The sequence below is a fragment of the Lampetra planeri genome, chromosome 59 (genome assembly GCF_965212315.1).
Source record: "Lampetra planeri chromosome 59, kcLamPlan1.2.h2, whole genome shotgun sequence".
NCBI lineage: Eukaryota > Metazoa > Chordata > Hyperoartia > Petromyzontiformes > Petromyzontidae > Lampetra > Lampetra planeri.
In genome coordinates, this window is record NC_136165.1 from 2,751,879 (window position 1) to 2,778,361 (window position 26,483).

The 26,483-nt window shown below is 54.6% G+C and overlaps 1 protein-coding gene across 8 annotated transcripts in view; it reads right to left on the bottom strand.

The window, feature by feature from the left end:
- The window catches only part of LOC144736217 (double-stranded RNA-specific adenosine deaminase-like), a 68,560-nt gene that overhangs the window by 29,345 nt on the left and 12,732 nt on the right, over positions 1-26,483 (bottom strand). For all 8 annotated transcript variants that reach the window (XM_078618832.1, XM_078618827.1, XM_078618831.1 and 5 more), the window contains 4 exons: positions 23,826-24,893; positions 21,448-21,583; positions 19,215-19,513; positions 18,269-18,431 (listed from right to left, as the gene is read on the bottom strand). In XM_078618832.1, coding sequence (XP_078474958.1) covers positions 18,269-18,431; positions 19,215-19,513; positions 21,448-21,583; positions 23,826-24,841 — 1,614 coding nt within the window. In that variant the 5' untranslated portion in view covers positions 24,842-24,893. The remainder of the gene's footprint in view (positions 1-18,268; positions 18,432-19,214; positions 19,514-21,447; positions 21,584-23,825; positions 24,894-26,483) is intronic.

Sequence of the window (26,483 nt, forward strand, 5' to 3'; positions counted from 1 at the left end):
AAAACAAAACATAATAAAAATAAAACGTAATAAAATAATTCTCACGACGTTTCGGCTACAACGCAAGCAGCCGTCCTTCACCTGAGGACGGCTGCTTGCGTTGTAGCTGAAACGTCGTGAGAATTATTTTATTATGTTTTATTTTTATTATTTTATTATTTCCCTTCTACGTGACTTTACCGAAAGAACCAAGAAGATGAATCCCTGCAGTCACGAAAGCTTTAAATCGAAACAATAAGCTAAATTACACTGACGTCGAGGACGAAGAGAGCAGCGAAAATCACGGCGACGATGAGAGCGTTGACAATCACGGCGACGATGAGAGCACCGACGAGGGCCGACTACAACGTCGCTTGAGGACGGGCAGAGTGGCACTGTTCATCTTCTTGGTTCTTTCGGTAAAGTCACGTAGAAGGGAAGTAATAAAATAATAAAAATAAAACATAATAAAATAATTCTCACGACGTTTCGGCCACAACGCAAGCAGCCGTCCTCAGGTGAAGAACAGGTCTGTCGAGAAGACAGAGTCTGAATGACAACCCCAGGCTTGACTTTACCGAAAGAACCAAGAAGATTAATCCCTGCAGTCACGAAAGCTTTAAATCGAAAAAAAAAGTGGCACTGCTCTGCTTCTCGACAGACACACGAGGGCGGTGGGGCTGCCAAGTCAAGCGGAGGAGAGAGCGAGCGAGCGTTCATCTTGGGCCAATCGGGAGCACGTGGGAGAGTGGACAACAGAGAAAAGGAGAGGGAGGGAGCGGACAGCGAGCGGGAGGAGAGCGGGAGAGCTGTAAAAAGCCAGGGACTGCTCAGGCACAGCAGTAGCATCGCAAGCGTCGCCACGGCAACTGTTGCCTGGCGCCCCGGCACTTGGTACTCTTGATGGGGGGGTAAAGCCTCCATTGAACGGCCGGGTTTAGAATTGACCAAATAACGTTTTTTGTCTCGCTTTCAAATGGATCTGTTTGTATTCTTTATCATTATTTATTATTGAGTTTTTTCACGCGTGTTTGTGTGTGTGTGCACGTTCTGTTTACGTGACAAACCTTATTAATTGGCTGTGTTGGGTGGTGGCAGGTTTAACGACACATTTATATTGACACGATCTAACCCAAAAAGACCTGCATTATGGACCTTCAAAACAGCGACCGCACGTTTTGTATGCCGTCACGCAGCCTTGGAGAGAGGCGACGCCGAGGGTGCGAGGAAGATCCCGGGGTAGGGGCGTCGGCGGTAAGGAGGTTTGGGGGGGAGGGGGGGGGGACGAGGGAGGACAGGATAACCGCGGAGAAGATTCGGCGGCAACAATAACGGCGAGCGAGTGCGGATGACGGGAGGGGGCGGCGGAGGTATCACCTCCGTTGGTGCTCCCCGATTCAAGTTTTCACGGGAATTCCACATTGCTACGACGGGAGACGAAAACGATGAGGGCCATTCATAAAAATATTTACTTTTTTTAATTTGCGGCAAACATACGGGACGAGCGTATGGGGATAGCCAACGCACTAAAATTTAATATTTATTGCGTTAAACACATTCCTGCAGAGGGAGCAGGTAGGAACGTTGGGTTGCTCGGTCAATGGCCAGGGTCAATGGCCAGGGTCAATGGCCAGGGTCAATGGCCAGGGTCAATGGCCAGGGTCAACACACCCAGCCCCTCTCTCCCCTCCCCACCCAGCCCCACCCTCTCCACCCAGCCCCTCCCCACCCTCCCCTCCCCACCCAGCCCCTCCCTGCACGACGGACACAATAATCGCCTTTGGGCTGGTGTAACCTGGCGGTTACTACCAGTATAATTAACTAAACACACCGGACAGCGACAAGGATCCAACGCGCATAAAACATTCCCGAAATAACAACATCACACGACAACACATCACGTGACAATTACATACGGTAACATAATGGCGTACCGATACACAGTCAACAGCGAGAGTGAGATAATATCACTTAGAGACGGGAAAACGCTCGATTTATCTTTACCACGACTGCTTCATCAATGCATTCTTTGGGTGACGTGCAATTATAGGCCATAGGCCACCGTGCGGTTATTAAATATTAACGGGATAATTTAATTGAGGTATTACTATTTAAAGAGGTGGCAGCACAAAAGGAATAGGGCCGTGTGCAAACGTACCGTGCCGTCCCCCCCCCCCACCCACCTCCCCCCCCACACCCCCCCGGGGCCATCACAAAAAAAAATTCTGCGTAATTTTTAAACAGAGTTCCAGACGAAATGGAAAGACTCCGCGTAGCTTGCGGGGAAGAAGGGGTTGAGGGGGATCAGGGGGCGGGGGGATGTTGATAATGGCCACCCATTGGGATTTCTTGCAGAACGGCACGTGGAAGTAGACATTGTAGAGCTGCAGCAGTCCCTTTGGTTAACGTTTTTAATCCATTGCCGTCTCATGGAAATGACTGTCAATCGAATTCACGTATGAAGTTGAAAAATACGTTTGAAAAAAAAACATCACCGAGTCTGCAAGAAAGCTGTTTCCACTGCAAAAACAGACAAGGTAGTAATGCAAACAAAGACAGTGGAGATCGAAACGCTCACGAATCGGCATCGCCGATTGGACGCAGGGCATTGCTCAGCCCCACTTACGAGTGCTCGGGTTGGCCTAAATTGGCGCCCCGCGTACATGACGCAAACACGACGTTACCGTCAATCATAATGTGAACGTTAAGTCGAAACCACAGGGCGTCGTCCCACGGGGAGGCGAAACGTTGACCACAAAAAATCGTGCGACGATGATGGTCAACACTGGAAAACCGAGGGACTACCGAGCCTCTGCGACCTCCGACACACGCAGCAGAGGGCAGCACTTCACCGCACGCTCTGCCACCGCAAGTGAGCGACATCGGGCCGCGCACGCACGACCACCGTCAAATTCAACGTCTTTCGTTCTCAGCGCCGAAATGTATCCGGTCTTCTTATCTCGTCTCATTCTAATTTATGTAGCGCCTTTGACCAAGGCGCTGAACAAGGAATGAGTCGTTCGTACGGCGGAATAGGAGTGCGACGGGATGAGATTCATGAGACGGACGGGTGGTACGTGATGGATACGACGACGATGGGTGAAGTAGACGCTGATGAAAGTGAAGTGGTTAATGACGAGCGAGTGCGATGAACAGGAAGGGGAATTTTAGAAAATGGGACGGTGGTGTTAATGATGGGGAAGGGGAGGACCGGGGCGGGATTGGGTAATCGAGAGGAAATCAGTGAGCGTGTGTTTGAGGGGAAGAACGGTGAATAAACGGTGAGGCTGATTGGTTGACACGTAGGGGCAGTTTGTTCCGGTATAAGGGGGCCAGATGCGAGAAAGGACGGAATGGTGATTGGGGAACACGGAGGACGAGAGGGGGGAACAGAGGCAGAGAAACAGCAGCTGGGATTGAGAACGCATAGGGCGAGATGGGGGAAGCCAGCAAATTTAGCCAAATGACGCTCAGAACCAAATATAATGCGATATTTCTTTGTGTCTTTGCAGGTACCGGTTATCACCTCACACTACACTGACTACACAGTCTTAAATCACGTACGGCGGCTGTGATCTGCATTCAAACTCAAAATATCAGTGGTGCTGGCTCGGAATTTCTGACCTCTTGAGTCTAAGACCTCCGACATCCGACCTCTGAGTCTCTGACCTCTGAGTCTAAGACCTGTGAGTCTCCGACCTCTGAGTCTCCGACCTCTGAGTCTCCGACCTCTGAGTCTCTGACCTCTGAGTCTCAGACCTCTGTGCCACCCAGTGGCCCCCTCCCGCGCTGCGACGACGCAGCTCGCGACGACGCAGCTCGCGACGACGCAGCTCGCGACTCGGGGTTGATTTCCACGCCGGATTCTGTAGAACGTCTCTTATCTTGTCGTTGGGAGGGCTCCGTTTTGTCTCTTTGTTTGCGCACTGTACGCCTCTGCGCACATCATTACACTGTAATTTGTTGTCGTTCAATAACGCGCTCGGAAATTTGTTTCAAACGCGGAGCGCAATTACGCGCAGATTATTTTCACCATTCTTCTTCTCGCCTCTTACAAGCGTGTGTGGGTTGTCTCTCCAGGCAATCCCTCTAGCTTCCTCCCACGCAGTATGACAACAACAAAAAACCCCCATTAACAAGGGACGAGGAAGAAGAGTCTTGCGCACACGCATATTCCGTAACGCCTTCCCAAACGTGCACTCATTTCACGGAAGCCTCTCGATTGCAGTAGGGCGAGACCATCGATTTCGGTGGCTGTCAGGGGGAAAAAAAGACACGGTTTGCGTGTTTGCTAATTGTCCTCTTTGCGCTGGTTTGTGTTGTGAAAATGCGTGAAGTCCTTTGTGTGTTGAACTTCTTTCACACCGTACGTAGCCAACCGTGCTAGTCGGAGAAGCAATCACAAATTTGATTTAAAAGTGCATAGCTCCAGTGGCTCCCGAATAACACGGGTCTACAATTTTTTAGACGTCGTCAGCTTCATAGATTAAATGTGCTGTTTATTATGTTTTTTTTTACGTGCTGAATTCAAATATGACAATTAAAACAACTGACTGGCTACTGCTCCCAAGATATTTAAGTTTTCACATTTTACGTCTATGTATACTGTGTAGATAGTAGAGTTTTACTCATACATTGCAAACCTAGGTCTTTTCATGTGACCTGTCCTGTTCATATCAGCAAAAATGGTTATATAAATCAAATGCATTATGAAACAAAATGTAAAAAACTATTATGCATATACAAGTACATAGTTTAGTCCTAATTCAGTGTCTACTTGGCGCTTCTTGGCTTGTCTCTTGTATTTATTAAATGGACCATCTCTTGTCACTGTCCAGCAATAGTCTGCAAGCATTGATGGGCTCCATTTGCCCTGAGAGCGTTTCTCCATTGTCGCAATGTCCTGGTGAAATCGCTCGCTGCTCCCGCAGATCGGTGGAAAAAAAAAATCTAGATTCAGAGTGCAAAAAATGTATCTTTAGTGACATTTTGCAACCGAGGCTTTGGTATGCCTTGAGGAGGTTTTCCACCAACTTCCCTGTAGTTGTCTGCCTTGTTGTTTCCGAGATAATTTGTTGCTGCTAACTGGAAGGCTTTCCATGCCGTCTTTTCCTTGCCAGCCATATCGGAAGGAAGAGGCGTTGCAGATGACGGCAGAAACGCGTCTGAAAACGCCGCGCGATGCAGTCACCGTCTTTGTTCAATGGCTAGGCAAAAGCCGCTGCTGCTACGAGGATGACCAGAGTTTGCGTGATGGTTTATGCTCCTTGACGAGATCAGCAAGGTATTAATCAATTTGTCGTCTCGTTTTCGCTGGGGTATATCCCTTAGAGCAGGGGTCGGCAACCTACGGCTCCGGAGCCGCATGCGGCTCTTTACGGGCTGCTTCTTGACGATATGTACGTATGTACATAGATGCATTGCGGCTCTTGAAATACTGAATTTTGTACCGAATTGGAAAGAAATGGCTCTTCTTGTTATTTTGGTTGCCGACCCCTGCCTTAGAGCAACGCAACTTTATACACAAGTTTCCATCGAATTGGACCAACTTCACCAGAGTTATTGTGGCGCCGTGGTATCGAAGAGCTGTTATCTCCCTCGCCTGCTGTGCATGAGGTCGGGCGGTCGTTCCCACACCTGGCAATGCCCGTTTCATATTTGGAGTTCGTGTGTTCAATCTCTCTCTCCCCATGGTGGTCGTGCGGATTGTTCTCCGAAGGGATGATTATAATGATGATGGTGACGATGGGCACGGTTCAACCCCCAGGACCCGGGACTCCAATTTGCAACCTGACCATCGCGAGCCGCCGGTCCAACCATGGAGCCACGTGGTTAGATTTCAAATGAAATGCTTCAATCACGGGAATGATGCCTCAATTCAGGGTTCTGTCCATAAGAGGAGCGAGAGACCGCGGTGGGTAATCAGAGCCCCTCCTTGACACTTGTCACACACGTGGAACTCTCTGGCGAAAGGCTGTCAGGGAAGACCGGTTTGGTTTTTGATCTTCAAGTCCCTTCGACCTCGAGAACATTTCAGCGTGCGTGTCACGACGAAAGCGTCGACGCCTTGCGTGCGTGTAATGACGCGTTGCGTGCGTGTGACGACGCGTTGCGTGCGTGTGACGACGCGTTGCGTGCGTGTGACGACGCGTTGCGTGCGTGTAACGACGCGTTGCGTGCGTGTAACGACGCGTTGCGTGCGTGTAACGACGCCTTGCGGGCGTGTAACGACGCGTTGCGTGCGTGTAACGACTCGTTGCGTGCGTGTAACGACTCGTTGCGGGCGTGTAACGACGCGTTGCGTGCGTGTAACGACGCGTTGCGTGCGTGTAACGACTCGTTGCGTGCGTGTAACGACTCGTTGCGTGCGTGTAACGACTCGTTGCGGGCGTGTAACGACTCGTTGCGTGCGTGTAACGACTCGTTGCGGGCGTGTAACGACGCGTTGCGTGCGTGTAGCGACGCGTTGCGTGCGTGTAACGACTCGTTGCGGGCGTGTAACGACTCGTTGCGGGCGTGTAACGACGCGTTGCGTGCGTGTAGCGACGCGTTGCGTGCGTGTAACGACGCGTTGCGTGCGTGTAACGACGCGTTGCGTGCGTGTAACGACGCGTTGCGTGCGTGTAACGACGCGTTGCGTGCGTGTAACGACGCCTTGCGGGCGTGTAACGACTCGTTGCGTGCGTGTAACGACGCCTTGCGGGCGTGTAACGACTCGTTGCGTGCGTGTAACGACGCCTTGCGGGCGTGTAGCGACGCGTTGCGTGCGTGTAACGACTCGTTGCGTGCGTGTAACGACGCCTTGCGGGCGTGTAGCGACGCGTTGCGTGCGTGTAACGACGCGTTGCGTGCGTGTAACGACGCCTTGCGGGCGTGTAGCGACGCGTTGCGTGCGTGTAACGACTCGTTGCGTGCATGTAACGACTCGTTGCGTGCGTGTAACGACGCCTTGCGGGCGTGTAACGACGCGTTGCGTGCGTGTAACGACGCGTTGCGTGCGTGTAACGACGCGTTGCGTGCGTGTAACGACTCGTTGCGTGCGTGTAACGACTCGTTGCGTGTAACGACTCGTTGCGTGCGTGTAACGACGCGTTGCGTGCGTGTAACGACTCGTTGCGTGCGTGTAACGACGCGTTGCGTGCGTGTAACGACGCGTTGCGTGCGTGTAACGACTCGTTGCGTGCGTGTAACGACTCGTTGCGTGCGTGTAACGACGCGTTGCGTGCGTGTAACGACGCGTTGCGTGCGTGTAACGACGCGTTGCGTGCGTGTAACGACTCGTTGCGTGCGTGTAACGACGCGTTGCGTGCGTGTAACGACGCGTTGCGTGCGTGTAACGACGCCTTGCGGGCGTGTAACGACGCGTTGCGTGCGTGTAACGACGCCTTGCGGGCGTGTAACGACGCCTTGCGGGCGTGTAACGACTCGTTGCGGGCGTGTAACGACGCGTTGCGTGCGTGTAACGACGCGTTGCGTGCGTGTAACGACGCGTTGCGTGCGTGTAACGACTCGTTGCGTGCGTGTAACGACTCGTTGCGTGCGTGTAACGACGCGTTGCGTGCGTGTAACGACTCGTTGCGTGCGTGTAACGACTCGTTGCGTGCGTGTAACGACTCGTTGCGTGCGTGTAACGACGCGTTGCGTGCGTGTAACGACGCGTTGCGTGCGTGTAACGACGCGTTGCGTGCGTGTAACGACTCGTTGCGTGCGTGTAACGACTCGTTGCGTGCGTGTAACGACGCGTTGCGTGCGTGTAACGACGCGTTGCGTGCGTGTAACGACTCGTTGCGTGCGTGTAACGACTCGTTGCGTGCGTGTAACGACTCGTTGCGTGCGTGTAACGACGCGTTGCGTGCGTGTAACGACGCGTTGCGTGCGTGTAACGACTCGTTGCGTGCGTGTAACGACGCGTTGCGTGCGTGTAACGACTCGTTGCGTGCGTGTAACGACTCGTTGCGTGCGTGTAACGACGCGTTGCGTGCGTGTAACGACGCGTTGCGTGCGTGTAACGACTCGTTGCGTGCGTGTAACGACTCGTTGCGTGCGTGTAACGACGCGTTGCGTGCGTGTAACGACGCGTTGCGTGCGTGTAACGACGCGTTGCGTGCGTGTAACGACTCGTTGCGTGCGTGTAACGACTCGTTGCGTGCGTGTAACGACGCGTTGCGTGCGTGTAACGACGCGTTGCGTGCGTGTAACGACGCGTTGCGTGCGTGTAACGACTCGTTGCGTGCGTGTAACGACTCGTTGCGTGCGTGTAACGACGCGTTGCGTGCGTGTAACGACTCGTTGCGTGCGTGTAACGACTCGTTGCGTGCGTGTAACGACGCGTTGCGTGCGTGTAACGACTCGTTGCGTGCGTGTAACGACGCGTTGCGTGCGTGTAACGACGCGTTGCGTGCGTGTAACGACGCGTTGCGTGCGTGTAACGACGCGTTGCGTGCGTGTAACGACGCGTTGCGTGCGTGTAACGACGCGTTGCGTGCGTGTAACGACGCGTTGCGTGCGTGTAACGACTCGTTGCGTGCGTGTAACGACGCGTTGCGTGCGTGTAACGACTCGTTGCGTGCGTGTAACGACGCGTTGCGTGCGTGTAACGACTCGTTGCGTGCGTGTAACGACTCGTTGCGTGCGTGTAACGACGCGTTGCGTGCGTGTAACGACGCGTTGCGTGCGTGTAACGACGCGTTGCGTGCGTGTAACGACGCCTTGCGGGCATGACACGACGCGTTGCATGCATTGCGTCCGTGGGCTCCCGTGCAAAAGACGCAGAGTGAAACTTTCAGTTCTTCTTTCAAAATGTACAGAAAATTTTTTTCCCCATTTTTATTTACATTTCTCTCAATTGTCTTTGTCCTGTTCGCCTTGTAGCCATTCTCTGGTCTAACACCGGCGGTGATAAAAGAAGGCGGTCTCTGGTGTAGGAAAACCAGTTTCGAAGACAATACATATATTATCGGAGCGTACTCTTTGGTTTTTTCAGTAAAATCACGTAGGAAAAAATAAAAAATAAAATAAAAAATATAAATGAAAAAAAAACCAACTAAATTAAATCACGACGTTTCGGAGCGTGTCTGTTTGTATGTTTTGCCACAAGTACGTGTGGAGTTCATTGCCAGAAAGGGTAAAACGTATCCTCATTTTTCATCATTTTTCAAACTGGCAAAAAGGTCCCGTAAATATTTATCTCACGGATTTCTCGCGAGCGTGCCTACCTACGGGCGTCACGCCGTAAGACGAAGACATCTGCCTTCGGAGAATCATGCAGCAAGCGGTGCACCACCCCGAGCTAGAAAACAGTCCCTTGAAGAAAACGATGACGTCACTGAACCTTCGACTGACCTTCAATCCGCACTTTGAACATCATTCACACGATTATAACAAGACAGTGAATCCTTCGTGTATCTGTATCTCCCACGCAAAAACATCCGAGGTATTTTTTTTATACTCCCTATCGACCACACGGCCTTCTGGGAGTGCATAATTTCAGCAGCACTGGTTCAACGCAAGCAACACACTGGACCGTTTTCAATGCTCACAGTGTCTCATCAGCAAAGCCAGGCTTGCTTGATAAACGCTATTAGTGACTCACCTCCATTATACTCCCGGAAAATAGTAATCGTCGCGGAGTCTTGTGTTCGAGAATGGCCAGTGGAAGCAATGCCACAGGACAACTTCAGAAAAACCGTCACGCGACATTTACCATAATCTCCAATCCGGTGGGTATATTTTCCTGGAATTTTTACAGTTAACACACCGTCGCAGTGTCCACTAGGGCGGCTGCTGGATTCGATTCGTGAGCGTCGACAGCAAGCGGACAACTCCCACTTTGGAAGCTAAGCAGGTTTGATCCTGTGTTGTGCTTTAACGGGCAACCACCATGCTTACGAGGTGTTATAGGCTGCGTCGGAGCTGCAGTGTTGCGGTTACCAGGCTGCACTTCGAAGCCGGTGACCCGAGATCAATTCCCACTCATCAGTGACGTTGGTCTGAACTGGTCCTGGGCCTCCCCTAGTTTGACTCGGCCTCAAATGGGCGGAACACTTCGCTAGAAAGGGACGATGGTAGCCGAGGTTAAAGGCGGAGGGGCAGCCAAGGGAGCCAACGCGTTCAAGAGCGATGCCCGCCTTCCCCCAACCCCAGCGGAGTTAGAGCGATGAAATCGGCTGTTGGTGCAGGCCGCGAGATGGATTGGTTGCATCATGAGACCGTGGTTGTGGATGTGCGACGGCTCGAGATGACATTCATCAAGCGGTGGCGAGACCGTGACTGATGCCGATGATGACGATAACGACGCATGGATGCATATATTATTAGAGCACGTTTGTTTGCCTGTTCACCACTTGTACCGTGGGTGGTTAATGCAGACTTGTTTCCTTGCAAAAGGTACCTATTTGGTGTTTGAACATCTGAACACCTCCTGTTTCACATTGCCAGACAGCGGTAAAACCGATTCTTATTTTTCATGCTTCGAGTATTGGCAAAAAAAATGTCCCCACGATAACGACGTTTTGCTGCCGCGTTGCGAACGAACTAACGACCGCGACAGCAGTTCAGGGTTTGCTGGTTCAGCTCCATACGGCCGGCGCGGGCCACGAGGGCATTATCATCAAAGAGAGCGATAAAACCGGACCCGGGAGTTTGATTTTACAAGGACGCGGGACCAGAGAGTGGGGGTGGGTGGGGGGGGGTTAAAAAACCAACATTAAACGAGCGACCGGGTGACGCTGTTTACCGGCGTGGGTCACAGCGCACCGTTGGCACGGCCACCGAGATTTCTGAGAGCACTGGGCAAGATAACTCGATCATCGATCGCCGCCACCGCGCCCCACACAACCTCCCCCGCATCGTTCGTCCAGAACAAACGATGACTCTGGAAAAAAAATAATCCATCTCCTTTCGCCTTCCCCTTCTAGGGAGAACATCTCCCCGTCGGCGCTGTCGGAATCATGCGGCTAAGCCAGGGGTCGGCAACCTACGGCTCCGGAGCCGCATGCGGCTCTTTACGGGCTGCTTCTTGACGATATGTACGTGAGTACAGTATGTACTCAGATGCATTGCGGCTCTTGAAATACTGAATTTTGTACCGAATTGGAAAGAAATGGCTCTTCTTGTTATTTTGGTTGCCGACCCCTGGGCTAAGCAGTGCGCCGTTGCCACCGACATCGCTGAACCGCATCTAAACTTCTCACTCAGGAGCTCTTTAAGCACGGGTGGCACTCGCCCGTTCGCACACGCATACACGCACACACACGCGCTGATACACGCACGCACAACTCACACTGACAGACACGCACACACACGCACTGGCACACAGACGCACATACTGACACACATGCACACATGCACTGACGCACACACGCACTGACAAATGCACACACACATTGACACACACGCACACACACAAACACATAAACACGCACTGACACATGCACGCACACGCGCACACACAGGCACACATTGACACACAGGCACATACACACATGCACAAGCGCACGCACACACAAAGACAAATCTCCCCCGTGTAGCCTTAGCATACTGTTGGGGTAAATGCTATTGGCGAGCACCTATGAAGGCCGGCACGGCACACGAGGGGGTGGGTGGCCAGCACCCACACCCTACAGCCTTTATCTCCCCAGTGGCGATGTTTACAAACTGCACCAGGTACTCATTTAAGGCTGAGTCGGCCTAGGGGAGGCCCGGGACCAGTTCAGATTATTCGTCACTGGTGATGGCCATGAGCAGGAACAAAACTTGGGCGGCTGAGTTCGTAGCGCAGTGCGAGAAACTGCTACACTACCGCTCTCCACTGTTCACACACACACACGCACACACGCACGCTTTGTCATGCCGAGAGAGATACAATCTGGGCCATTGTACCACAAGCAATGATCAGCAAAATGGGCGAAGTAATGTCCATTGTGTGCTCGCATTTCTATTGTCGCTCTTGGAATCCCCGCAATAAAGCGGAGGCTCCCTTAAGCGATTGGCTTGGCAGCGCGCTGTATAATTTAAAGGGCCTCGGGGTGGCCTGTTGTGTGAAAGGCTGCTGGATTGTATAACTGTTCATAACTACACACCGGAGTGGAGTGGTGGCACGGTGGTTAGCACGCTGCAGACACCCAGAGGGGAGAGAGTCTCCACGGAGACCCCCAGAGGGGAGAGAGTCTTTATTGTGATGAGCAGAGCCGTAAACCCGCACCGGATTCCCCCCCCCTTCCCGTGGTCGTGCGGAGCCTCCGACTCATCATCCCCCCCTCTCCATCCCCGAGCCTCCACACCCGACGGTGAGGGGAAGAGGTGAGGAAGAGGTGAGGTGGGGGGGGGGGGCGAAGAGGGCGGAGGAAGGGAGGGGAGGTAAGGGGAGGAGGTGGGAGGGAAGAGGAGGTGAGGAGAAGTGCAACGGAGGTTTGCCAAGGGGAGATGGGAGGAGTGGAGGGGAAAGAATGGCAGAGAGGTAATGGGAGCAGCTGCGAGCGAACAAGGGGAGGAGGTGGAGGGGCCGACAACGGGAAGGAGGTGGGGCACAGAGAGGTAATGAGGTGGAGGGCAGCGAAGTAATGAGGTGAGGGAGGAGAAGGGAATCGTCTGACTGCAAAAAAGCAATATTTGCCCAAATAAATTAATAAATAAATAAGTACCTATCGTCCGTCTGCCTCTCGTGAGGACGACGGGGCGGCCGTGACGAGTGGCGGGCGAAGCCGATGAATGAGGACACGGGCGCACACAGAGGCGCATGCACGCACGGTCGCAAGGGGGCACACGCAACGTCGCAAGGGGGCACACGCAACGTCGCAAGGGGGCACACGCAACGTCGCAAGGGGGCACACGCAACGTCGCAAGGGGGCACACGCAACGTCGCAAGGGGGCACACGCAACGTCGCAAGGGGGCACACGCAACGTCGCAAGGGGGCACACGCAACGTCGCAAGGGGGCACACGCAACGTCGCAAGGGGGCACACGCAACGTCGCAAGGGGGCACACGCAACGTCGCAAGGGGGCACACGCAACGTCGCAAGGGGGCACACGCAACGTCGCAAGGGGGCACACGCAACGTCGCAAGGGGGCACACGCAACGTCGCAAGGGGGCACACGCAACATCGCAAGGGGGCACACGCAACGTCGCAAGGGGGCACACGCAACGTCGCAAGGGGGCACACGCAACGTCGCAAGGGGGCACACGCAACGTCGCAAGGGGGCACACGCAACGTCGCAAGGGGGCACACGCAACGTCGCAAGGGGGCACACGCAACGTCGCAAGGGGGCACACGCAACGTCGCAAGGGGGCACACGCAACGTCGCAAGGGGGCACACGCACACGGTGCACGCACGGTCGCAAGGGGGCACACGCACGGGTGCACGCTCGGGCGTACGCATGCACGCACGGACGCACACATGTCCCAGACCCTCGCCAGAACCCTCATCCAGGCCTAAACAAGGGTCCAAGGCCCAATAATACCAAGCCCTAACCTTCACTCTCACCTTCACCATGGCCTTAACCCCAAGCTTAACTCACAGAAATCGCTCTAATTATAACTCTCACTCCGCCTCTCGCTCCCCCTCACTCCATCACTCGCCGTACCCTCCATCTCTCCCTGTTCACCCTTCATTTTCCTTTCCTTCATCTTCCTGCATCCTGCGCATCAATCTTCCTCCCTCCCTCCCGCTCTCCATCACCCCCCCCCCCGCCTAGCTGTCTCTCCCCCTCCTCTGTGCCGAAACCTCCAGATTCCCGCTCGCCTGCCCGCCCACTCAATCATCCGCCTCGGGGCTCGCGAGCATCTGGAGATGACTCAAAGGGGGGGAAGAGAGGGGGGAAAAAAAATCGACAAAAAAATCAACACAAACAAACACCAGCGGACTCCAAGACTACGAGACTATCGCCGCTGCCGCCGCATTAACAAGCGCGACGATGCTCGCATATTTTCTTTGCTCTCACAATCCGCCGATGGACGGCGACTTTGCCGACAAAGAGGCGGCGCGAAACGTCGGGGGGGGGGACGGCCGTTCCCGAGTAAAAAAAAACTCGCAGCAGCCCCATGAAACGCGCCAGCGATGGATGAGCCGCTGCGATGGTGCAATAAGCATGGGCGGGTTGCTGTGATCGCACCCCAACTCAACTCCCTTCTTACAGAGACTGTCAGAGTTAATGTACCGAGAATTCGGGGGGGGGGGTTTAGAGTTATTTAGCCGCTGCAATAAATATCCACGTGATGACGATGATGATGATAAGCCACACTTGGTTGAGCTATCATTCGTGATGGTCAGGTCGCGTCTGAAAGAAGAGCTACGTCGCTCCGTGGGCTTTACCTGGTAAAATAAAATAAGTTTTTTTGGTAATCTCTTTCTTGCAATGCCCACGATGCCGCCCTTCCTTTGCTCCTCATCTTCATTCAAACGACGACGACCGTGTCTAATCACCCCCCGCCCACCCGAGTCGACCTGGGGGTCTCCGTCGCCACGGTGACGCGGGTGTCCCAGCGCCGACCACCATAATTAGCAGGAATGCGCCCGGGTCTCGTCGGGTCTGCGAAGCCAAGCGGGGGTATGAACCTGGACAAGCGCTAGGATGAGCGACCACCAGCACCACCAGCACCACCAGCACTACCAGCACCACCACCACGCGTAACAGTCGCTACAGGTTGCAGGGCCACGCACGGCAGTGCAGCAAACTGCACTTTTGTACCGTACTCGTATGTCCCCAACGTCTACGCTCCGCGCCTTCACCAAGCCGCCTAGACCAGCGTGGTGAAGTATGACAAAAACAATAACGCCCCCCTCCCCCTCCAAGTTCCACACGGTGGAAAGGGTCTCATCCAGCAGTGGAATGACAAAAGGGGTCTGCAAAGTTAAGCGGGTTTGAGCCTGGATAAGCGCTAGGATGGGCGACCACCACCACCAGCACCACCACCACCAGCACCACCACCACCAGCACCACCACCACCAGCACCACCACCACCAGCACCACCACCACCAGCATCCCCAGCCACCAGCACCAGCACCACCACCAGCACCACCACCAGCACCACCACCAGCACCACCACCAGCACCACCACCAGCACCACCAGAAGCAGCAGCACCAGCACCACCACCACCACCACCACCACGCGCAAGCGCAGGCGCTGTAGGTGGCTACCGCAGCGGCGAATGTTTGTCAGCAGTAAAATCTATTGTACCGCAAGAGGGTTTTTTTGGGTTCGATCGCGTAAACATAAATGGGTCGCGAAACACGCCACCACCCGACACAGACAATTAGCAAGGGCTTGTCACGTAAACAAGACGTGCCAATTCGTTAGTAGGACAGCACTAACCGGTTGCGTGTTGGAGAGTAAACCCACAACATTTAGAATTCTATTGTACCGCGCTATGCTGCAACATCTACGCTCTCCGGCTTCATCGACCCGCACTGGCCGGCGCGGTGAAGCATGGTCAAACACCCCCCCGCCCCTCGCCACCCTCCGACCCGCACGGCCCCAACAGTCTGTTAATGCTATTGAGGGGATCTTGGTCTTTGTAGCGAGCGCACACGGACACACACCAGCTGGTCTTCATGCCATCATCCAGCAGCGGATTCGCAATGTGGAGCCTCAAATGTATTTGTTTGCGCGCAGCCATCGGTTTTCCAGGCTGGGACCATTGTCTTTCGCTGCCGCATGCGACCCCGCTTTAACCATGGGTGGCACATGTAACAAAGATCCACCCCCCCCGCCCCCCGTGCAGCCGTAACAGACTCTCGGGGCAAGTACTTTTAGCACGGTGGCGAGATGTTAACTACCTCACTGGTATACAGAGGGTCGTGGGTTCCATCCGGACCTTGACGCCTGTATGTTTGGAGTTTGCGTCTCTCTCTCTCTCTCCCCGTGGTCGCGTGGATTTTTCTCCTGGTCCTCCGGTTTTTCCCTCCACATTTAGAATCATCGTGCATTTGGATTATTTGGCTATTATTAATTTCCACGCGATAAGCCACTTTGTTGAGCTAACTTTTGTGAAGCCAGGTTTTGTCTGAAAAAAGCTACATAGCTCAGTGGGCCTCACCTGGTAAAATAAAAAAAATGCTTCGTTTACGTTTAGCAAGTAACACCTATGGAGGCTGCCACGGTACACAAGGGGGTGGTGGGTGGCCAGCATCACGCCCCGCCTGCCTTTGTCTCCCACCACACACGGAGATACGCGCACACACAAAGACAAAGATCCCCCATATAGCCTTTACAGGCTGCTGCGGCAAGTGCTGTTAGCGAGCACCTATGAAGGGCGGCACGACACACGAGGGGGCGGGTGGCCAACACCACGCCCGGCCGCCTTTGTCTCCCCAGTGGCGATGTTTACACATCGCACCAAGTATTCATTTGAGGCCGGGTTGACCTATGCACATGTAACACGCGCACGCATAGCCAACTCCCTTCTCCCCCCCCTCTCTTCGGACGAACATGCGAGAGAGAGAAAATGTAACCGCGCGCATTGCCGCCACCGGAGCAGGTAGCTCCGTGACAACGGGCGCGGGCACACGCAGCGGGTTAACAAGGAAAGCCCCCAGCTGTTTCCGCGCTCGTTACGGATGAGCCCCGTAAATTTCACGAGCCACGTAAATTTCATGAGACGCGGGACGGCGCCCGTGACGCGCACGCGGACAAATCGTTCTCGCTTCCAGCGCCGAGCACTGTCGCGGGCGACTGATGAGCCAGCACCCGTCGAATCACTCCAGCCGCTGGCTGGCCGGCGATCCGTCGCCTGCTTATCGGTCTTCTCTTGCTACTACCATGATTACTGCTCACGTCAAATTCGCTCGGTCTACCAAAACGGAGCGTTTCATCTTGTCCACGTGGTGTTCAAACACCACAATGGATGTCACGATAACACACGAACCCACCCACTAACACAGAGATCCCCTCCACAGCCCTAACAGACTCTTGGGGCAAAGTTGGCACGGCACACGGTGTGGGGCGTGTGTTGGCCCAACACCACGCCCCGGGCCGCATTCGTCTCCCCGGTGCCGATGTTTTTACGCACCGCACCAGCTACGCATTTAAGGCCGAGTCGATCGAGGGAAGGCCCAGGCCCGGTTCAGACAATCGTCAATGGTTTCGATTTAAAGCTTATTTCGTGACTGCAGGGATTCATCTTCTTGGTTCTTTCGGTAAAGTCACGTAGAAGGGAAATAATAAAATAATAAAACATAATAAAATAATTCTCGCGACGTTTCGGCCACAACGCAAGCAGCCGTCCTCAGGTGAAGACGCTGTCTTTCCGACAGACCTGTTCTTCACCTGAGGACGGCTGCTTGCGTTGTGGCCGAAACGTCGCGAGAATTATTTTACTATGTTTTATTTTTATTATTTTATTATTTCCCTTCTACGTGACTTTACCGAAAGAACCAAGAAGATGAATCGTCAATGGTGTTGGCCTAGAGCGGGAATCCAACTCGGGGGCGCCGGGTTCGTTACGCAGCATAGCGCCAACCGCTTCGCCACCGCTCCCCACCCACCGGCTCACAACCGCGTCTCTCTCTGCTTCTTCCCTTACACCGCTCCAGCTGTTCAATTCCCTCCCCCGCCACCGACGTCTCTTTGTTGCCAAGCCCCCCCCCCCCCCCCCCCGAGGACGATGGCCTTTGCCCGACGCACGAAACGCGTTTAACCCCTCATCCGCGACACTTTCAGTGGTGCTGCCAGTTGCTGGCCGCTTGGCGCCTCCAGATATTGGGCTGGAGCTCTACAACCGCGATAAAATAAATAATAGTGGTGGGGAAGGTGAATCGGACCACGGTTTCTTGATAGAACGACCGTCGCAAAGGACATCGACGGAGCGCCACTCAACGGCAACGGAAGGAAACGGAACGCAGGGGGCGCAAGGGGGGGGGGCGCCCCCGGGGTCGTTCCCTCATCGGAAGCCGTCGTTTTTCGGCGCTCTCCGGCAAAAAAAGCTTTCGGCGGTCGTGCCGCACGGGTACATCACTCATTACCGGGTGTTGTTGTGTCACCACCGGGTGTAGTTGTGTCACTCACCACCGGGTGCTGTTGTGTCACCACCAGATGTCAGCGCGTCACTCACCACCGTATGTTGCAGTGCGTCACTCACCACCGTGTGTTGCAGTGCCACTCATTAACCAGTGCAGTGTCACACCACCGAATGTTGTGCCAGTCATTGCCGGGTGTAGTCTGACTCACCACCGGGTATCAGTGCGTCACTCACACCCGGGTGTTGTAGTGTCACCCACCACCGGGTGTAATGTCACCCACCACCGGTTGTAGTGTCTCCCAACACCGGGTGTTGTATTGCCGCGGACACTCACCGGCCAGGGGTTGCACGTGTCAGAGAAGGGCGGCTGCTGGGTCAGAGGTCGCCCGGCGAGGACCCTTATGGCTGCCTCGGCGGCCCCGAAGCGTGCCTGCTTCTTGCTGCCGCCCGTGAACGCCGGGAAGACCTCTGTGCCCACCTCCACGCGCACCGTGAACCTGGCGGCGCCGGCATCGGCAGCGAGAGGAGGGAGGGAGGGAGGCAAAGGCGGCAAGGAGCGACAGCGCCGTCCGTTAGTGGCAGGGCTTTAAAATGTGAGGGTGACAACGACCGACCGAGACGCCTGGCGACCGGTAAAGCGCTGCGAGTTTCTAATGTCGACGAATAAAATGCGGATTTTTGCGATGATGCCAAATAAAAATGTAGCGAATAAAACTACAAACTATTTTTATTTTACCAGGTAAGGCCCACTGAGCTAAATAGCTTTTTTTCAGAAGCGACCCGGCTCATCACAAATGATAGCTCAACTAAAGTGGCTTTTCCCGTGGGAAATGTATAGCAGCCAAATACCCTGAACACACATTTGTTTCGAAATGTTGGAGGGAAAAACTGGAGGGCGCGGATGAAAAATCCACGCTCTTTAAAAAAAATCCGCCGATGGACCGTAAAAGCCCGAGCTTCTCCAAGTGCACGGAGCTTCACGTGCCGCCATCTCGATTGAACGCAGTTTCACCGTCATATCAAGGAGACGGCCTGATGATCAAAATCCTCCTCGTGTGAGAAGGGAGAGGGAGGTGCCAAGCAATGAAGACTCTCATCGTCGCATCGCTGCACGTTCAACTTGTTTTGCGCCGTACGGAGCCGACCGTGCTAAATCGGGAGGTGCCGGCGTAAGGAACGACAAAGCCCAACACAAGACAGCAGCGACGATGGCAGCAGCGATGGCAGCGGCGATGGCAGCGGACGCGACGGTAGCGGCGGTAAACCACGGCGCCCCCAACCTGGGAGCGTGCGGCGGCCCCTCCTGCCCCACCACGACGAGCGAGCAGGCCAGCCCCAGCGACTGCGCGTACTCCATCACGGCGCTCACGGGGTTCTTCGCCAGCGGGGCGGATGGCGAGCACGACTCCCCACCCGTCACCGCCGCTGCCGAACCTCCCCCCGCAGTTGCCGCCGCGGCCGCCCCGCCGCCGGATGACGTCGACGCCGGCGCGGGCGACTGCTGTGGCTGCGGTTGAGCCGGAGCGTGCGGTAGGCACGGGTGCGGCCAGGCGAGGCCATTACCGTCGCCACCGGGGTCCTGCCGGGGGCCGGGGCGTCAGCGCAAAAAGTTAAACAACGTGGGCGCGACGTTTTTTCGCGGTTCCACAGTCGTCGTAGTTCGGGGTTTAGGCCACGTAACGAACTAGCCACGTTTGACATCAGAATACAGAATATTGATTTTATACCGGAGGAATCCTATGGGCTACATAGCTCTTTTTCTCACACACGTTCAGTCTGCTGACGAGACACTGTGCGTCGAAACCAGTCCCGGTGTTGCTCGTCTTGAATCAACGCTGCTGAGATAACGGCACTCGCAGAAGGCCGTGGTGGCGGCTGACGGGCTTTTTTCACAAACGCAGAGAGACGGACGTGTGAAGGGGAACGTATCATCCGCTCGACTAATCTGGCCAAAATTTTAGTCACTTGAAACCCTCTCTAACCCTGCTCACCCAAAGGGTGGACACTTCCCGGTGCGTCCAACCCTGCTCACACGTAACTGGGGCCATGCACTTCACTTGTTCGCCATCATTGTCAACGCGTGCCTGGAATCTTCTCCAGGTCGTCTCCAGAGCCCGGAGGCACATTTCTCGTGGCATTGTTACAAATTGTTAGAAGTGTTAACATTTTTTTTGAAGCACACTGTATCATCCATAATGGGGGTCGTGTGGGTTAAATAGGGTAAACCACTGTTATTCTGCGTTCCTTCAACGGAAGAGGAACAGCCAAACCACACGAAGCCTCTCTCTCATAAAGTCTTCAATGGCATCTAGCTCCTGAGCGTACTGCTGCCGTCACGCACGAGATCAGAACACACGATTGACACGCACGCGGGGTTCACAAAAAGGATCACGCGCAGGGTGGACACGAGCAGGGTGGACACAGACACAGGCTTGACACACAGTATGCCCACCTGCTCACGCATAGGGTGGCCACACGGACGGACACAAAAACCACACACTGACACACACACACACTGACACGCACACACAGATCCCATCACACTGACACACACAAAGACAAAGATCCCCCGTGTAGCCTGAACAGACCGTTGGGGCAAGTGCTGTTAGCGAGCAGCAGCTATGAAGGCCGGCACGGCACACGAGGGGGTGAGTGGCTAGCACCACGCCAGGCCGTCTTTGTCGCCTTCGTGGCGATATTTAGACACCGCACCAGGTACTCATTTGAGGCGAACTCGGTTGAGGTTCAGGACTGATTCAACTAATCATCATTGTTGTTGGCCACGAGCGGGAATCAAACGTGGGTCCCCGGGTTCGTAGTGCACCGCTACACTACTGCTCCCCATACAGGGTGGACTCACACACATATACAGGGTGGAAACACACAAATAGACAGGGTGGAAACACACACACACACACACACAGGGTGGACACACACACAGTTGACACACACACACACACACACGGAGTTGACGCACACACAGGGTTGACACACACACGGAGCTGACACACCCAGGGTGGACACACCCAGGGTGGACACACCCAGGGTGGACACACCCAGGGTGGACACACACACAGTTGACATATACACACACACAGGGTTGACACACATACACAGGGTTGACACCCAGGGTGTACACACACACACGGAGTTGACATACACACAGCGTGGACACACACACACACACACGGTTGACATACACACAGTGTGGACACACATAGACAGGGTTGATACACACACACACACAGGGTTGACACAGAGTTGACATACACACAGCGTGGACACACACACACACAGTTGACAGGGTTGATACACAGACACAGGGCTGACACAGTGTAAACACACACAGGGTGGATATATATACACACACACACACACACAGGGTGGACACAGAGTTGACGCACACACAGGGTGGACACACACAGACACAGGGTTGATACACACACACACACAGGGTTGACACAGAGTTGACGCACACACACAGGGCGGACGAACACACGCGGGCACTCGTACCATGCCCTGCATGCTCTGTGCGGCCTTCAGCAGGGTGTGCAGCGCCACAGTGGCGGCCGCCGTCTTGGCGCTCTTCTTGCTGGAGCCCTCGGCCTCGGCGAACGAGTGGCCCCCCACCGTGGCCTGAAACACGAAGCTGTGGGGGGGTATGCGGCGGGGGGGGGGGGGCGATAGGGTTAGAGGTAAGGTGATCGTTTTAATAAAGATGAGGAGCTAAAGGAAGGGTGCCAAGATGAACGTTGCAAAGATATAAACAAATTGTGTTACTATTGATAATTGGTTTTTTACCCTTCTATCTGGCAACAAAACTGACAACTTTTTACAAAGAGTCATGTTTGCATAGACCACAATACCTGCAGTCATAATGCAAACAAAAAACACAACTCTGATAATACATGTATACATTATCAGAGTTATGTTTTTTGTTTGCATTATGACTGCAGGTATTGTGGTCTATGCAAACATGACTCCTTGTAAAAAGGTGTCAGTTTTGTTGCCAGATAGAAGGGTAAAAAAACAATTATCATATTTTTTACTGGCAAATGAGGTTCCAATGGTGTGTTACTATTTTTTATGTTACCAGGTAAGGCCCCTGGAGCTGCTGTAGCTTTTTTTTCAGGAATGACATGGCCACCACAAATGATAGCTCAACAACGTGGGCTTATCATCACGTGGACATTTATAGCAGCCAAACACTCTAAAACGCAGCCACAGGGGAGAACATGCAAACTCCGAAATATACGGGCGTCAGGGTTACGATTGAACCCACGACCTTTTGTATATCAGGTAGTTAACATCTCGCCACCGTGGAGCCTCAGGTGAAGGGTCAGCAACGTGGCCGTGATAAGAGGAGAGAGTGATGGTCATGTGACCCACCTGGACTTGGAAAAGGGAGGTGGTGGGAGGGGGTTCCAAAGTGAACCGATGGAACCGCAGCATCGTCACACACGCAACAACCCACATCATCGTCACACACGCAACAACCCACACCATCGTCACACACACGCAACAACCCACACCATCGTCACACACACGCAACAACCCACACCATCGTCACACACGCAACAACCCACACCATCGTCACACACACGCAACAACCCACACCATCGTCACACACACGCAACAACCCACACCATCGTCACACACGCAACAACCCACACCATCGTCACACACACGCAACAACCCACACCATCGTCACACACGCAACAACCCACACCATCGTCACACACGCAACAACCCACACCGTCACACACGCAACAACCCACACCGTCACATACGCAACAACCCACACCATCGTCACACAAATGCAACAACCCACACCATCGTCACACACGCAACAACCCACACCATCGTCACACACGCAACAACCCACACCATCGTCACACACGCAACAACCCACACTATCGTCACACACACAACAACCCACACCGTCACACACACAACAACCCACACCGTCACACACGCAACAACCCACACCATCGTCACACACGCAACAACCCACAGCATCGTCACACACGCAACAACCCACACCATCGTCACACACACGCAACAACCCATACCATTGTCACACACGCAACAACCCATACCATCGTCACACACGCAACAACCCACACCATCGTCACACACGCAACAACCCACACCAGTCGGGGATGCGCAGCAAGCGGCGAAACTGCAAACCGTCGCGGGCGCCCCTCCCGCCGACGTCCCTCCCGCCATCTTTGTCGGCGGGAGCAACAGAAATAACGTTGAGGAGGAGCAGCACAGCGCGCGCCAAGGTGTAGAGGCGGCAGGGGAGAGAACGTCCGAATTTGACCCAATAGCGCCGCTGCATCGTCAGGCGCAACCATCTACACCGCTCACAAACGCCTGTGCAGCCAAACAGCAGGAGCAGCAGCAGTTCCTGAAGAACTGCATTGTGGTCTTTTCTCTATCTTCGGTCACTTTCAAAAAAAATGTGAGCGAATGTGACCAACTTCACAGCAGCAGTGATGCGGAGAGATAGACAACTATGGGTCAGCTTCATCCGTATTAGGACTTCTTAATTAGGTCCATCTCTGCATCATTGTTACCTATCAGTCGATCACATTTGCTCCAAGTTATTGTAACAAGAGGACCACAGTGCAGTTCTTCAGGAAACACTGGCGGTGTGGTTGCACAACGAACAAAGCCTCACCGATTTCTTTTTTTTTTTACACACCGTTTGAAACGCGCGGCTTTCCCGCCTGCACTATTATTCTGCTACGATGCATTCGTCTCATCGTTAACAGGCTTGAGCAGGAGCGGAAAAGCACGAGCTTGGGTGGAGGCAGTGTGGAGGAGGGGGGGGGGGGCGGGCGGGCGGGGGGGGGGAGGATGCGGGGGGGGAGGGTCTGCATCACCTGGGCTTGTGCGAGGGCCCCGAGTGGTTGACGATGCGGAAGGAGCAGTCGAGCAAGCGGCACTGGCTAAACTCCATGAGGGCGCTCACGTGGTTCTTGAGCATCAGCGTCTCGAGCTCGGCGAGGGCGAGCTGCGCCGCGCCGGCGCTGTCCGCGGCGCGACCCTTGTACTTGAGCAGCAGGAGGTAGCGTAGGGTGTGCTCATCGCACGCGGCCGGAGCCGGCTCGGCAGGGCCCGATCCGACCCCCGCGCCCGCCTCGGCGTCCTCCTCCTCCTGCGGCATGAGCTGATCGTCCCGTTGCTCCTCCTGCTGCTGCTCCTCCTCCTCCTCCAGCTGCTGCTCCAGATGCTGCTGCTGCTCCCTCACCTTCTCGGCCGCGCCGTCGTCCCCGTAGCTCGTGTCGAATTGTTCCTCCAGCGGTGCGACATCCGCCAACTTCTCCATGAACGGCAACGCCGTGCTCTGCGCCGTGTCGCCGCCGCCGCCGATGCCGCTTTGCTGATGCAGCTGCTGGTACTGCTGCTGCTGCACCGGTCCCTTCTTGCCATTGTGGACGCCGGGAGCTGGACCCTGCTGTGCCGGCGACGGCTTCGCCTCGTGAACCGAGATCGTCTCCACATGCTCCTGCTGCTGCGGATACTGCTCCTGCTGATACGGATACAGCGGTGCCATTAGCGCCGCACCGCCAACGTGATTTGGCCGCCGGTTGGAGAACGCCGGCAACTCCTCCTTCCGCTTAATCTTCGCCGGGTTCGGCGTGTCCCAGGTGCCGGTGGTGGCCGACGATGCCGCCGGACGCTTGGCCGTGCCGGCCACGAAGCACGGCACCAGCGCGTACAGCGCTCCGCCGGACAAATAGCGCAGAGTGCCGGCGACGACCAACTTTTCGAGCATGCGAACGAGGATCCGGCGTTTGGCCGGCGTTGCCATCTGCAGGTGGCGCTCCAGCTCATCGATGCTGGCGGTGTCCTGGCTCTGCAGGAACTCCTTGATCCGGCTCTCGAGGCGATCCATTTCGCTGACGCTGGCGTCGCCGCCGACCGCCGCTCGCGCTCAAGAGGAGGCCCTGCGTGGGCCAATGGACAAAGACGGTGGTTGTTAGTCAACGAAGGTGAAGGCTGCAGCAGCCCTCCACAAAACACCAGTGTATGGGGCGCCGTGGTGGCGAGATGTTAACTATCTCGCCTGGTAAGGAGGTGGTCGTGGGTTCGATCCCAACCCCGGACGCCTGCTGCTGTATATTTGTAGTTTGCGTGTCTCCCTCTCTCATCATCATCATCACGGTGGCGAGATGTTAACTATCTCGCCTGGTAAGGAGGTCGTGGGTTCGATCCCAACCCGGATGCCTGCTGCTGTATATTTGTAGTTTGCGTGTCTCCCTCTCTCATCATCATCACAGTGGCGAGATGTTAACTACCTCGTCTGGTAAGGAGGAGGTCGTGGGTTCGATCCCAACTCCGGACGCTGCTGGATATTTGTAGTTTGCGTGACTCCCTCTCTCATCGTCATCACGGTGGCGAGATGTTAACTACCTCGTCTGTTATGCAGGAGGTTGTGGGTTCGATCCCGACCCTGACGATGCCTGCTGTTGTATATTTGGAGTTTGCGCGTCTCTCTCTCTTCCCATGGCTGCGTGAATTTTTGTCCGGATCCTCTGGTTTTTTTCTCCACATTTAGAATCAATGGCCTGCATTTAAGAGGATTTGGCTGCTATAAATTTCCACACAATGATGATCAGCCATTTCGTTGGGCTATCATTTGTGACGGCCAGGTCGCTTCTGAAAAAAGAGCTACACAGCTCAGTGGACCTTCCCTTTGTAAAATACATTTTTTAAAGTTTCTACTTTGGATCTCACTCTTCCACGCTGGGCCAGATGTGTCTCGCAAAGAGGTGGGAGTTACCCACGCTTTACCCCAACGAGCAAACGTGCCACCGATCGATATGTGGTCGTGAAGCTTTGCACTGCCGGGTGGACAGTGTTGGTTGTGGGGGATGGAATTTAAGAAAATCGCGCCGTTGTTTCGAGTGTCACGCCGAGAGATTGAACCGGCGGCGACCTCTGCTTTGCAAGTCCAGTGTGCGCCAGAGGTCGCAAACAGGTTTTGATTCCTTACCCATACCCGTACCCGGCCGCACCAGGGTCGCAAATGGGTACCCGTACCCGTACCCGGTCGGGTACGGGTAGCCGGGTATCGGGTAGGGTACGGGTATCGGGTACCTGGTTGCGACCTCTGCAGTGCGCTGCTTGACCGTCAATATCACGGTGGTAGCGACCAATCGGTGAGGGTCAGATTGGTTGACTGGTGAGTGGTGTCCGGTGAGTGGCGAGGGTCAGGTGAGGTGACCTTTGAGTGGTGCGTGGTGTCAGGTGAGTAGTGAGGGTCAGATCGGTTGACTGGCGAGTGGTGTCAGGTGGGTGGTGAGGGTCAGATTTGGTTGACTTCTGCGTGGCATTAAGTGAGCTGTGAGGGTCAGATTTGGTTGAGTGGTGAGGGGCTGGTGAGGCGAACGTTGAGTGGTGAGTGGTGTCAAGAGAATGTTTGAAGAGGGTCAAGCGAGTATCATGCGAGCGTCAGGTCACCGCGTCCCTATAACACAGACTGCCCTGCCGATAAACAATAAAACAATAACAACAACCACAACGTCCTTCATTTA